General features: G+C 41.3%; 1 protein-coding gene across 1 annotated transcript in view; it reads left to right on the top strand.

The window, feature by feature from the left end:
- LOC126544927 (serine/threonine-protein phosphatase 4 regulatory subunit 4-like) overlaps positions 1 to 10,826 on the top strand; it is a 43,952-nt gene extending 33,126 nt beyond the window's left edge. Inside the window, exons 17-19 of the mRNA XM_050192475.3 lie at positions 1,792 to 1,843; positions 4,662 to 4,739; positions 6,295 to 10,826. Of these exons, the coding sequence (XP_050048432.1) occupies positions 1,792 to 1,843; positions 4,662 to 4,739; positions 6,295 to 6,343 (179 nt within the window). The 3' untranslated portion in view covers positions 6,344 to 10,826. The remainder of the gene's footprint in view (positions 1 to 1,791; positions 1,844 to 4,661; positions 4,740 to 6,294) is intronic.
- The last annotated feature ends 4,866 nt before the right edge of the window (positions 10,827 to 15,692 follow it).

The following is a 15,692-nucleotide window of genomic DNA, read 5'->3' as shown; positions in this document are numbered from 1 at the left end:
GTCATGCCAGATTCTCTTCCTTTCTTATATATTTTTTTATTTCACTATGGGTGTACTAATAGTATGTCATGAATGAAGGCAGAGGAAGCACTTGAACACAACTTGGACGAAAAACACTTGATTTATTCTGGAAAAAGCACAAAATATATGCACCCTGTAATATCAGAACAGCAAAGTAAAATGGGGCAAGAAAGTTGAAAATTCAAAGTTATGTAAAATTGCTTATGCCACCATCAACTCAAAGGGCCGTAATCCCTTATGCAACTTGACAACTGACGTCATGCTAGCTCATGTTGGAAGTTAGCACAGTGCTCAAAATAAATGTTTGAAATGCCTGCAAGAAGTTGAGCTTCATGATAGATTTAGGTTTGGCAGGGTTCTCTCCATAAATTTTTGAGGGGTGGACATTTTTGAGAGGGTACACACACAAATAAGCTTTTTTTTTTATTTTTCAGTATGGCCACTCTACCATTTTAATTGGTGCATTGAACAATTTTGCATTGTAAAGGTATTAGTGAAAGGAATGCCTTCCTGTGAGGCAGCTTGCCATGATCGCTAAACGTTGCCGGGATAAAGAAACGCACAGTCACCTCTGTCAATATGTGGGAAACGTATGCAGCAATTTGAATCTGTGTGAGCCAGCAGGAGCATTTCCTGTGTTCATGTGGCAACAGTAACGAATCACAGGGCCAATTTTTCATCTCACTTGCTTCTTTTGCTTTCAATGTTGCAAGGCGAAATGCGGTGCTTCATTCATCTGGAGCTCTGATCTCTTCTCCTTATGATGGTGTAAAGATAGCTGCATTGCATCAATGGAAATCTGCGCGATCCGCGGTGTGATGGCTCATTCCGAAGGGTGATTTTCTACCCAATTTTTGTTGACAGCACACTCGGAAAGTGCGATCTTTTTCAATTTATAATTCAGATTTCTGTCTGATATTTTCCTACAAAATTTTTAAAAAACTGGAAATTGCAAAAAACATTAAAAAAAAGTGTACCGGGAGTTTTGACTAAATCAACCATTCTAACTGCTGCAATCTGAAAGATCGCGATTTTGGGGAAACTGTGAACTGCAGCTTATCAAGGAAATTTGATCGTATCAGTGAGGCTCTACTGCATATACTGAATCATGCACCTCACAACTTAAAATTCTTGGGCCTCAGTATTTCTCCCATAATTAATATAGACCTGCGGCATAAGTTTGGCATTATATCTTGTACGAGTTAGTCCTTTTACTAATCCTTGCCTCGTACATGCCTAGGTTGGAACAATCTTCACGAAAACATAGTAACTATTAATGCTAACAAACTCTTTTGTCAGACATTAGCTGTAATTGCGTAACGTCGAAAAATTTCGGGTTACAAGTGCTTACAAGAGCCCCTCAATATCAATAAGGGGGCTGACAGTTGGAGTGGCACACTGTGGTTAAACACTGTGGTTAAAGTTAGTTAAAGTTAAGTTACCTGCTTAAAGTTATCAGCAGGTATCCTTTATTCCTGTTTATAATTTTTGTACCACAGTGTACATATGAAATTGTAATCTGTTATACATGCATTTTAATCGCAGCTTAAATATACTAAAAGTTGGGAGCCCTTTTATGAAGCACTGAAATCTTGCTGTAATTGTTCCTTTTGCTTTGTGCGCTAACTGCTCCCTTCTTTAGTATCTTATGGCTCTGAGGGTGACATAGATTGATTAAATTACTTTATGTTAATTAGCATGACATTGATCTTGCCACTGACCTTTAGGGACTAACACACTCACCAAGAATTCATTCTCTTTTTGTTACAGGCTTAACCGGAAAACAAGAAAATCACTCGTCATCACATGTGCACAAAGCAAGGTAAGATCGATGAGACAGACAGCATTCTCTTAAACAGCAGTTATTTATGCTAAAAATTTGCAAGACATGAAATTAGTGCTTTGGTGCTTTTAAGTGATGCAGGTCCTCATTAGCACAAGGTTCTCTGGTAACAAAGAGTTTTAACCTATGCACAGACGTATTACAGTTCATAGAAGACTAAAATAGCAGTGATACTGACAGCAGCAGCTGTGGTGGTGGTGCAATCTTGCGGGACTTTTTTCGACCTTGTCTTAGAAACGCTATTGTGTTTATTATTTTTCTTGTAGACAGGAAAAAAAATAAAACTAAACGAATGGTGTGCTAATGATATTTGCTTCCAGTGACTTTGCAGAAGCAGATAAGTAGAACTCTGTCGTTGTAGTTATACTTCTGCATGCCATAGTTGAAGTCACTGCCACAAGATGGTGCTGCACTTGTAGTCGGAGTCTGAATCATCACACGATGTGCTGTAAGCGTCCAAAATTTTCAGTGGTCCTTGTACTATAATTCTATGGCACCGCAGAGCTGTCCAAGTATTCAAGCAGGTCCAAATTATCGGTTGGCGACTGTGCAATGCACGAATATCTGCTGGCAAGCCGCACTTCCGGGTTAAACGGTGCACTGGTGGGTGCCTTAATCCCAGTACTGAAAATGAGGGTTCACCTGCTCGCGCATCGCTCATTGCTCCTTGATGCGTACTCTCACAGTCTTTTCCGGTCTTGAGCATGAAGCCTCAGTCTCACGAAAATGCTAAGTACTGAAGGCTTTTTTGTGTGAGCTATGCACAGCAGGTGGCCACACACATAGCAACACAGAAAGTTGATTGCGAAGTTAATCTCGCGGTTGCCCACAAAACGAGAGAAAGTTCAAAAGTAGGCTTTGAGAAGCGATGTGACACACAGGAACAGCTCAACGCTATCCCTTTGAGTCGAAATCATGGGGCCGATCGGCACCTCTACCCAAGCTTCGAGCATGCTTTGCCATGTTTTTGCATTCCGTAGCTCAAGTTGAGTGCAATAGTACAAGTGTTCGAATTTAACACAGCTCTGAGCATAAGGCAGTTTGCTACTGCTTGTTGTGCTTCGCAGTTCGAGTTGGTTGTGAGGTCGATTGGTTGGTTGATTGAATTTGACGTCTGAAAGCAGCATCCGAGTGTTCAGAAACGCTCAGAGGTTTCTACATGCTCAAAAGTTCATGTAGAAAGGGTGCAGCGAGCAAAGGTTGCAGTTTTCAGCCAGTCAGTAAATTAATTGAAATATCTGTCAATTAGATAATCAAATAATCAACCTTGATATTATGCTTATCAATGCAAATGAAGAAAGAGCTCTACAGGTGTTTGCAGTAAGGTCGAGAATAGTATCAAGCTGGGCAAGTTAGCTTTACTTCATTTGGAAAAAACGCATAGAATGAGGACAGTGTGAAGACGGAAGATAAGGACATGTGCATCCCGCTTCCATCATCCCGTTGTCCTTGGTTTTACAGTTGAATCTCGATAATTCAAACTCAAAGGGGCCCGTAAATTTGTTTGAATTAGAAGCAGCTAATTGAAGGAGGGACTTACCGGCAGTAGCACATGTACATTAAGGCAAAACATGAGTGGGAAGTTCCAGAAGATTTATTCACGCGTATTTACAAATTACAGTCAAAGTCTGATTTTCTGGACTCCCTAGGAGATGCATGCCTTTTACTTCCCCCAAGGGCTCAAATCGCCACAGACACATCCGAAATAGCTCTGAAGGCCTGCCACTGCACTTATTAGGCGTATCAGTGCTTGTGCTGTGATTGGAGACGGTGCGTGCATGCGTGTATAATTAAAGGAAACATACCATCTCCCGGGACAATTGCCCCTTCTAACTTTTGGATGCTTCACCGCCTAACATTGCTCTATTGGGGCGAAGCTGGCTTTCGGGAGCCGGCATTATGCAATGTGCCATGCTTTCCACGCTCCGAAGCCATTGGCGAGGATTGCAAAGGCGGAGTCAGCGCCACTGCTAACAGTAGCAAATTGGTTCTGTGAAACAGACGGCACAGAACAACAAAAAGCTTCGTAGCGAAGGTAGAAATAGCTAGGCCTAGCTGATCTGCATGCGAGAGCACCGGCTCAGGGTGGCGAGATAATCAAAATGGCGGTGGTGGTGGCTTCGATTATTGCCATTTCAGACCTGCGGTCATGGCAAGAAGTTAGGAAAATCTGACAGCGAAGGTGTTTTGTGTTTGAAATTTCAGGCATTCTTATACATTGACTCAGTGGGGTACATGACGGTGCCACAAAGGCACCCGAATTATTGGGCATGTTCAAAAAATTGGGGTCCAGAAAATCTGTTGTTGACTGTACAGGACATCTGCCACGAATAGAAGTAATTGGTGATTCACGCCTGCGCACGCCTGTGCACAAATTTGTGCCACATCTTTTTTTTTTTTTTTCATGTATGACCTTGAGGGGTCTCTCCTAAGCTCTTCCTGTATGGCGGGGTCAGAGGAATGCTGGTCGGAGGCGCGCCGCCGTATGATTCGGTGCGCTGCTGAAAGCATTGTCGAAGCGCGGTACGTTCGAATTAACCGCCACAAATGCTTCCGTATTCGAATTGCCAGGTGTTTTCACCCATTGGAGTACACATAACTTTGACGGCACCACAGCATCAGTTCGAATAAACCAAAAGTTGGAATTGTGCCTGTTTGAATTAACGAGATTCGACTATGTGCCTTTTCTACAATGAAGCTTGCCAAAACAATGTACAACACGGAATGTAAATAATGTCACCTATTGATTTTTTTTCTGTCTCCCATTCTCTTTGCAAACCTGTGCATGGCTGAACAGTGCGATGCAGTCTCAAGGGAGACTGGCTGAGAGAAGTCCAACTCCTAGCCGTATTCCAGTTTTGGAATCTGCTTACAGGTGAGTCGAGAGAATTCTGACTTGTCTACAGATCAGTTGCCCACTTTGAAATCCGGCAGTGAGAGAGACATTCTTTAATAAATGCTGCAGATGTGGTTTCCCTGGACATATGCTTAAGCATGTTACATCGGATGGCAGGGGCAACACATGGATTGATCCATTCATACATAGTACACAAGTACATATCATATACAAATACAAAACTGTTACAGGTAACTAAAATATGGTGATGGTTTGGATTAGTCAGGAGGTAACTAAAGTTGCCTACAGTTACGTAACTAGTTGCCTTGTTACCAGGGTTTCAGCGAGGTAGCCGGGATAACTAGAGTTTCCGGTTGAGGCCTGTATGTGTGGTAGCTATGCCAAGAGCAAGTAACATAGGGTGCTGGATGCAAGAAAAAAAAAAAAAGCTTTTCTTTATTTCTTACATTTTGCACGCATGCATTACTTGTTCACTATGAACCAATTAGTCCACAACAGAGTACTTGTGAATATTAAGAGCACCTTTGTTGCATGTGAGGCACTACCAGCACTGCCGACACGAAGCGTACCGGCTCGAGAGACCTGTCATGTAAATTTCAAGCAGCGAGGCGTGTCAGTACCTGCATAGTTGGAGTGCTCTTGACAGTAAAGCAAACAATGACCAGCTTCTGCCATCACATCGGCATTGTGAGGGAAAGCTGGACGTTGGGAGACATGGGAACCGCATGAGGAAGCAAACACCAGGGTACGCAAGTGAGCTGAGCGTTCCGACAAATCTTCTATTAAACATATTCCTTTAAAGATCGCAGTGTGAAGGGACTGAAAGGGAGCCTTCTGTAATTTTTTTCCTCTACCCCTCGTGACATAGTCCTCTCACACCATAATCCTTAAAAGAATAACAGGCATGCTTGTTCATTCCGTTTATTGCTATCATTGTGACATTGAGCTTTGATAAATCTATGACCGGCCGAGAACCTCAAGTGTAGTACCAGAAGTCATAATGTGTTCAGAATCAGAAGGGGTATGGGGAAGCGATGGGAGCAATGTGTGGCCAAAGTCACTAGTTTTGGCATTAATTAGGTGTACTGCAGTAAAGTAGTAGTAGTAGTAAACTTTATTTTGTCCGAGATGGGGTTTAGGGAGGGCTTCTCCTCTGCCTCCTCAGGCGGTGGCCAGGCCTTGCGCTTTGCCAGTGTCTTCGTCCATCCGGACGACCTGGAGTTGGCATAATTCTTTTTTACTTCTTGTATATGCCAGTGCTCAGCATTTAAAGGGGCTTGGTGTTGGCTAGTCACACTAACAGCTTTACTAAAAATTCTGTTGATACATAGAAAGGTCACACAAGTCTGCTGTTTATTTTTTTGTGCGTGTGTGTGTGTTTTCGTGTCTGCACACAAGTTGTGGGTTACAAGTTTGGAATGAGTTCCTGTTTTTTGCTCAAGCATGCAACCGTAAAAAAAAAGGAGCAGCACTTATTGGTCAACTTTTTCTTCAGAATTTTGATCAGAATGTAATGTATTTAAGCTGTCTTAGGATGAAAATGTTGCAGTGTGCTCGTTGGATGCAATCACAGGTGCAGGAGACAGCCTACGGAGACCGTTGGCAAACAACTTCCAGACTGAACCCAGAAACTCGGGCCAGAAGTTGTCCGTCGTGTGTTTTTGCAGCCTGTTCCAGGTGGCTACATATTTTGCCATGTTTGGATTTGCCGAGTGTGGCTGAAGTGGACGCAACGAAAAAGACTTCTCATAAGTGCTACTGGCCCGTCGTATTGTCACGTTTCATAGGGCAGTTCATGGATAATGGTTGTAGACAGGTTGGCAGGTAGCGATGGGGACACAAAACGGATCCTTATCGAGCAAGCTTGCATCACCATTGTCACCTGTCATCTTGGCTACAACCCAGCAGACTTGTGCCATTTTTGTCACCTGTTGCCTTGTCTACAATCGTCACGTCCAGTGAGGGAACCAAGTTTGCTCCTTGTTAAGCAAACTTGTTTCACGGTCATCACCTTTTGGCCTGTCTGCAACTGTCACGTTCAGCAGTCATCTTGTTCAAGGTGGCACTACGACAATAGTGAACTTGTGTTTGCTGAAGAAACAGCATAACTCGGTGACAGCATGGTGAGTGGCTGTAAATTTAAACGGCCCAACGCACATTCAGCCCCTTTTGACACAGCATCACAGAGCGTCCCCATTCAATCATTGGTGACCGCAAGAAACTTCGAAGTGACCACATACGTCACATACAATAGGATAAGGCAGTTGTTTCCTTGCAGTGTTGCCCAGAATAATTGTGACTTAGGAATGATGAATTCGCTGAGTGAATATCACAGAAGAGCAATACTAATAGTACTGCAAGGGAAGAAAATTACAAAGAATATGCACGTAGTGTTATCGTCACCAACTGTGTTGATGGAAGTCGTGGAACAATGTGTCATGCACAGCTCGGAAGAAGTGGACAACACTGCCTGTTCATAATATTTTATTCTGCTGTACACTCAGTCGTGCTGTTGTGCCATTGTTATAATTGCAGGCTACTGCAATCATGACCTGTGGCATTATTCTTGACCTGAGCAACACATTTAATTGATAGCAACTGCAAACAAGATTGTTGGTCGTCGAATCCCATTGCCAAAATCTGTCTATTTATGTGTGTCATAGTACATTCCGCAGCAGTCAGCAGTGCTCACATAGACGTGAAAATGTGCAAAAGTGCTTGTGTCACACATACAATCTGGTTAGACAGATCTCTCTTGCTGCCATATTGGCAACCACACTCACGAGGTTTTGGATACTGCAGACATGTCACGCGTGACAGTGACATTCACAACAATGATAGTACCGTCAAAATGATCACTGGCAAAAAGTAAAGCAGCACATGCATGGCAGTATCGCTCTTTGCTGACACCTAGGGAATACCTGGCAATGCTGAATGTATTGTTGTGCAATATCAGTGCCTATAGTGTTCAATCAAAAGTGCAGCCTCAAGTGACCAGTTTTGGTGCACTAAAGCTTGACCTCGGCGTTCGTGTTTATAAAGAAATCTGCTTACAAGCATGTACACAAGTGCCGCCTGCGTTAGAGAGGACATTTTGAAGTTCCTGTGTCGCTTATCTGTGCAACAGAGCGACGCAGAAGTGATCTTGTAAACACATTGCTGCAATCTGTTGGGTCATACTTGCATTGTCTCGAGAAAGCCCAGTTGTGCTTACGGAAGAGACTGCAGTTTTAACCAGAGCAGTGTGTGTGCTTGCAAAAATTTGCGAAGTCTTGTCTAGTTGCTTAGACCAATGCAAGCAGTGGTGTGCTTGGAGATGTTTAATTGCACTGTTCGCATGTTCTGGCATACTTTTATGAGAGATAGTATGGTGAAGTACAATACTAAATTTCGCAGTTTTGATAGGAAGAGTCCTAACTTTTTTTAGTACTTCACTCGCTATCTCAATTTCATCAGTCGCTAAAGTATCAATTCATGTTAAGAAAGCCCTGCGACATATTTAAAATTTAATAAAGTATAGGGCACGAAGGAACATCATCAATAGTCCCCTTCTTCTGGAATATTAAAGCTAGAATGAGCAAATGTCTTCGAAATTTGCTTTCTTACCGCATTTTTCCTAGCTCAGGATTTTCGAAGATGAGTTGTCCGCACACTAGTAATCTACAGAATGGTCCTCTAGTTTCTTGGCTGCATTCGTAGAAACAATATTTAGGTCAAGTGCTCAAAAAATCATTATCTAGCATATGGCAAGGCTTCATTGCCATGCTCAAAAAAGTGTGGTAGGGCTTTTGATGAATAATACACTACACATCATCAGTTGGTTGCCAGACATTGATTGTATCACTGATATCACTGGAACTGCAATTTGTTGCTTACAGTGTTAAGCTACGAACACCACGAGCCTACATCTCAGTGTAAGCAAATGAAAGTATTATTGCTGCGACTTCAATTGTGATTAGACTATGCATGCATCACATAGGATCATCCACTGAATACTCAACCTATGAAGCCCGGGTGTACACTCACAAATTAGCATTTAATGTTCTGTATTTTTACATGCATAACCCCACTCCTACAAATGATACAGTGCCCTCCCTATTACAGTCCTAGAAAGAGGAAGAGGATTGATGTGTGTAATATGTTTTCCCTTTTTTTTTTTTATTAACGATCCAGCACAGTTTCAGGCAAGAATCGAAGTTCCCGAAAATGTGTTGCCTTATGTGCTTAGTCATTGGTGCTTTCACTGTTACTTCTCATCGAAGCATAGCACAGGGTTATCATGACAGTGCAAAGCATGTTGTTGCAAAGCTGCACCTGAAGGAAAAGTTCTCATATTAGCTGCACTTTGTACTTAGAAGTATAGTAAAAGCAAACGCTGAGTCCGTCTTTAGATCGTTGGAAAGTTTGAGCCTTGTTATACTGAAGTCTTGTACGATACGAAAATGCCTTCATTGTATCCAATATTCATTGTAAGCATATATGCTTTTGCATGGTATTATAATATCTTTGAGAAACAGGTTAAACTTGGTTTGTTGTATCTGGTAATCTGTAGTTGTGTTTGTTGTATCGAGGTTAAATGTACCTTTCTAGGAATCTTGCAGCATTTGTTTCGCACCAACACATTATTTCAGTAGGGAGGAAAATCACAGCTGAATGCATTCTCAAATTGTGTGTGTGAACAGCTGTTATGTAGGTATCCAATCCATGCTGGCAATCTTGGAAGCCATGCTCTAGAGAGCCTCCTTTGAGCCATAGGCCTGCACACAGACAATGCCATGCTTGCACAAATAGAGCTAACAGAGTAGTACAGTTGGTGCAGTCCTAAAACCGACATCTGTGATGTATTTCTGGCTCTCGCAATCACTTCTGCCACGTGCATCCAGCAAAAGCATAGACTTCTATATCTGCATTTCTTAAACAGAGGGCGCCACCATTGGGGCGTGGATTTGGACGCTACCTGTGGGCTATGTAGCAGCTGCAAATCCTTCAGTAGAATTATCAGAAAAAATTTTCAAATTGCATTGTTCAGGGCCCCATGTCGCAGAAAATCCGGTGTCAGCGGCGTTGTTTGGCAGAGAAAATCATCCCGAATCGCGCGTCCTGAAACACGCAGGCCCTCCACGAGGTGCGTAGGCGTTAATGAATTGAATTTCTCAAAGTAAAATGCATCAGAAAATTCGTAAAGTACAACTTGCACACAACCTACAGACACTATGCCATTGGATTGTAATTTGAATATACGAGAAAACATAATTCTGTTGCGGAGAAACTCAAACAAAAAACCGCTTCTCCAGCTGCATTTTGAGGTCTGTCTCGGTAGGAGTGGCGAGACCTGCTCGCTTCGTTGTGACACCAGCCAGATGGCACTCGCCTCAGCACATCCGTGGCAGCGGCGCGGCATCCGCCATGGGGGGGGGCAGAAAAAAAGGAACCAGAAAGCTCGCCTTAGTGCATAGCTTTCGCTGCCAGCGTTTCCAGGAAAACATTACGGTTACATAAGCTGCAGTTGCCAGGAAGCGTGAGAAGCAGTCAGGGATCTTTGAATGCTATCGCATTCTAATCTTAAACGCAAAGCTTAAGCATCCTCCAAGTTCTCATGTTAATGTCATTTTGTCGCTTACATGATTTCAGTCTTTATAAAAAGACAGGATTTGGACTCCTTTGCACAGTACTTATAAGTTTAGCTTAATATGAGCCTGCAGTTTTCCTTTATAGTTATCGGATTCTTTCATGTGGGATGTGCATGCAAAAATACAGTGCACCCGGGCGCATTTTCTCAGTGAAGCATTTAATGCTTTACGCCATGTTGGAGTGTTACTGCAGTCATGTAGCAATTCTCAGGAACTCCTCCTATTCTTGTGTGTGTGTGTGTTAGTGTATGTGCAAAAAAGGTGTAGTGCAATAGCTGTTGGTGCTTGAAAGTAGCAGTCCTTAGGAAGTGCCTTATTTTGTAAAAAAAAAATAATGATACGACCATTGTTGACCCTGGCCCTATATGATTGTGGGCATCCTTTACTTGTTGATACTATACACTTTTTAGGAAACAAGGGTATGTTAGACTCTGTAAGCATTCCTTACGTGAAATAAAACATTTCCTGCCTTTTACCCTGTTGCTTGTTTTACTGTCTTGGTAGTATCCGTCTTGGTAGGCAATGAGGCTATCATAACTGGGTGGATAAAAAGAACGAAGAATAGATTTTTGGTTAAGGCTTGCTTGTAACAGAGGCCAAATGGCTGTGGCACTTTGCTATGAGATCAACGGTTCGGTTTGCAGTGCATTGCAATCGGGCAGAAATACAAAAATGCTCGCCTACTTAGATTTAGGTGCATGCATAACTGCCAACTTCAATGGTTTTTTCAAAAGGTGCTATATTTTGAGAGCTTGTTTACTATTGTTGTATCAATAATTTTACTATTTTTAATTCGCATCCGGTTTAACGCAGAGCCCATTTTGAAAAAAATATAAAGTGTGTCGCTGACCAGTTTATCAGAGCACGATTTTACAGATCCATCAAAGGTATTCGAACCTACCTGCAGCAGCACCAACTCCTAGTACAAATATATAGTGGAAGCCGATACTTCGGCCACCTTTTTGAATATTTTGTGAATAAACTTTATAAACGTTTCTGTTTGTGGTGCTGTTATTTCTTGCTGCAACTATATAAACCATAGTGCCCGTTCACATTGTCCCTACAGAACAAAGTCGGTGAACCCGTAACAACAGTCAGCATGTTGAGTAATGAACAATTTTTATCAAATTTTAGCATTTTTTGTCAGAGTGTTGCTTTGGGATGTTAAACCTAATAATTTAATTTTGGTGAAGGTGTGACTAAAGACTGCAGAGAGTGCCTCATTAGCACATTTGTCTTTCGTTCACTGCGAGTGGCATTAAGAGGAAGCTTCAGCTCAAGAGCTCCAATCTAATAGATGGGAACGAAGAAATCTTATTTTTTGTCAACCACTGCGCTGAATTTGATGAAATTCATTGCATTTAAAAGCAAACATTAAAAATCCAGACTGTTGGAAACAGATTTTTTTTTATTTAGGCCATCAATTTTGTTATACAAGTTGTTGAAATTGCAAAATTTCTGAATATGAGACTGTGATGTTTACAACTGTGTAGCTCAGCAATGAAAAAGGATATTGCAATTTTGTAAACTGTACCTAATAATACCTAACAAAATTGATATATTATACACCGCTTTGAAAATTGCTGCTAGTTTACGAGTAGGACTTTTCTGCAAAACTGTTCTAAATATTGTAGCAGTTTCACATAGGTTGTAAATTCATATAATCAAATTTGTCTGCCTTGGATGCTCTCGGCAGGTACAGTTAACAAAGCTGGGTGTCTTTTTTTTTTGGTGCCGAGTTACGGATTTGTAAACTTTCTGCTTAAATTTAAAACTGCCTATTTTCGTAAACAATTCCAGGCCCCAAATCAAGATTCTGGTTCCTAGAGTTACTAGGACTTAACTCGTTCTCTCAAACTAAACAAATTCTGTTCAGATCAGTTAGGCGTTTGTGTCGGAAAAGCATTTATGCGTTTTACATGTATTCAAACAGGAAAATTGGAGTTGGGGCCGAGCTAAAGCTTCCTCTGAAGAGAAAGCCTTAGTTCAAATGAGTGGGCTCCATTATGCAACTGCTGAGCTTGCCTAAACGAAGTATATTGAAAGCAATAGAATTGTGGGCTTGTTAGTAACATGATTTAAACACAGTAACAGCTCAAATAGTGAAAGATGCTGGAACTAACAGCGGGCTCCACTTAAACGGAATTTGAAGGAACAGGAACCAAAGTTCCGTTTGTGCGAAAAACATAAGAACTATGAAAAATCATTTTGTTTCAAAAGCGTCCAGTGTTTTAATTCCACTGCAGTGAAAAAAAAAAAGACGTTATTGTACTCTACTTTAGAATATCGCAGCTTCTTTCACAAGAGTTATCATATGCTGGCAGTTCATACACTCTGCTTGTTGACTGTCGGCATCACAATGAGCAAAGGAACATGAAAACGAGGCAGCATGAACAGCATAGCAGCTGCTAATGCCACCACAGTGCAACTGGTTGATGGGTTGGATATTTTTTTAACAATTTTGCATCGCCGTTTGACAAGATTTTTGGCTTATTTCGGTTCCATGTGAAGTATGACAGCCAATCAGGTAGGTGTGTGGTTTCGGTTACAGTTCCATTTAATGAGATTTCACAAAACGAAGCATTCCATTTAAACGACGTTTGTTAACATTGTTCCCAATGGTGGCTAACCAAAGTTAGTTTGCTTGTCCTGTTTATTGGCATTTCCGTTTAAGAGGAAGCTTTAGCTCGGGTGCTCCTATCTAAATACATGTAAAAGGACAATTAGTTTTTCTTGGCAACTACTGCACCAAATTTTACAAAGTTTGTTGCATTCAAAAGAAAAACTTAAAGTCTAGTGACTGTTGGTTTCGAATTTTTTAGTTAGATCATCAATTTTTTATTAAAAATTGGCAACAATCGAAAATGTTCAAAAAACGAAAGTATCAAGTTTCCAACTCTGTAACTCAACAACGAAAAATGTTAATACAATTCTGTGAATTGTATCTAATAATACATATAAAGCACACAAAATTGATATGTTACACATGAATATAAAAACAATTAGTAATATGGAAATACAGGTTTTTCAGAACCCTTGTACACGACGTAACAAATTCACGTAAGATGTAAAATGACATACCGAATTTGCCCACTTTGAATCATCTAATGGATGCCGTTTACAAAACCGCGATATCTGTCCTTGATGCAGAGCTATGAATTCGTAAACTTCGTGCTTCTATGTTTTTTTCAAACAGTAGAATATTTGAAAATCTTTTTCACCAAATTCAAGCCCTAAATAAAAATTCCGCTTCCAACAGTCACTAGAACTTAACTTTATCTCTCAAATGCAACAAATTTCACTAAAATCAGTCCAGGGGTTATGTCAGAAAAACATTTTTGTGTTTTACATGTATTTGAATAGGCCGTGTCGGAGTTGGGCTCGAGCTAAAGCTTCCTCTTAAGGAAGTTTCATTTATTCATAGTCCCGGTACATACCAGGTGGTTCTTTCTTTAGTTTATTCGAGATCGCTTACAAAAAGTGTTCAGCTGTGCATCACTTGTCCGACAAATCTCAAATTCCAGGTAGCTAACTACAAAAGCTTGTTGTGTCAGACACGAGCTTTCTTCAGGAAAACCTTGCAGTTTTATAATAACAGGACATGTACAGCCGCCTTGAACTCTAAAGCCTCTGCCATCTCTCAGTCCTTGGGCAACTTATTTTCTCATCAAGCAAATTGGAATAACTAATAGTGCCGTACTTTCATTGACCACTTCTGTAATGCCGTGCAGGGTAAGGCGATTTCAATCTGAGTCATCATTTCTGACAACAAAGTGATAAGCTCTTTTTGCAGGACAGCTAAATTCTGACGACGTTCCGTAGAAGGGTTTAAGGTTCAACGTCATTAGGACGACGTTGATGAGTTATAGTTGTTATAAACAATCGGCGTCCTTCACCATTCCATGAAGTCGAAACTTTGAGTGAAGACAATTTTGAGGAAACACGAAAGGCTGTCTTTTACCAGGAGTTTCCAACCGGATTTTCATCATTCTTTTTAGATGTTAATTCCGTGTTTTCAGGCGACCACGTTCGCTGTGCATACTTCTTTTCATGGAAAAACAAGAGCCCTTGCCCCATGACTTGGCCCACTCAAAGGCTGCTAAGCGAAGTATTGCTTTCTTTTGCCTGCAACCGGCCCTGCACAACTGATGCATGCATATGATACAGGCAAATTTTGAGTCGGATCACCAGGCTTTCAAATGCTGGCTTCCCTCAGACGTTCTTGAATGCAATGTTTGGGTCCCTGCTACAGAAGCTGAAAACCAGCATTGCGTGTGGAAACTCTAGGGAAAAAGAGGCTGAAAAACCAGAAGTGGTGCCCTATGTGCACTGAGAGAGGCCTAAGCTATGTCATTTGCTTTGTCATCTTAGCTCTCAATAAGTCAGCATTCATCACTCGCACTTTGCAGCTGCAAAATCACTCGGGGGCAGTGCGCTAAAGGGGCAAGATACCAGGCCTCTCCACTCTTGCGGATATTTTCTTTTAAAAAAAACTGTCATACTTAGGCCCCTGCCATTCTTGCAGTTGGGCTACAAGGCTGGGCGGACGTTAGCGGCAAGAAAAAAGTTCAGTAATAATTTTGTTAATTACCTGAAAGGTGCTAAATAACTCTTCCGTTATTCCCCCATAGGGCACATATGTTATTGCAAATTAAAGCGGAGGAGCAGTAGAGTCATATTTGCTTAGCAGAAATGCTACGACCTGGGCAAAAATGACGGTGTGCATTTTTGTGTGTTCCGTAAAACTCGCTTGTGGAAGCTTTGCTTAGCACAAGATTCTTGGCAAAAGCATGGAAGCGTTTCATGCAAGAAATGTTCCGATTGCATTAGCTATATTTTCATCACATTGTATTATTCAGAAACTTCCTTTTTCAAAGATAGCTTTCATGGCAAAGTTGCACTTACGTTGTTACCAAGGTCTGTGTTGTTTAAAACTTTTGATACAGTTAACCATTATCTCCTATTGCATAAATTAAATGTGTTTAGCATTGCCCATGCAATAATTAAATGGCTTCAAGATTTCCTTAACCATGTTCAAATTATCGCCCACTATGAGGCGTCGCCTATGACGAATGTCCAATCTGGAGTTCCGCAGAGATCTGTGCTCCAGCCATTGCTGTTTCTAATACTAGTAGTATGTACATAAATCACCTGCCTCCAAAAATCTCCTCTAAATATTAAGCACCCTACATATCGCATAGTTATTCCCGAGAATTGCTGACATCATAAGAGTACCTCAGCGTCTACTTAAGCAACAACTTCACTTGGGAAAACACACAATAAATATCCAAACCCAACACCAAGCACTTTAGGTTACCTGTGTCAAAACAGTAGAGCGAGG

Source organism: Dermacentor andersoni, chromosome 10, assembly GCF_023375885.2.
Source record: "Dermacentor andersoni chromosome 10, qqDerAnde1_hic_scaffold, whole genome shotgun sequence".
Taxonomy (NCBI): Eukaryota; Metazoa; Arthropoda; class Arachnida; order Ixodida; family Ixodidae; genus Dermacentor; species Dermacentor andersoni.
This window is presented reverse-complemented; position numbering and strand designations above follow the sequence as displayed.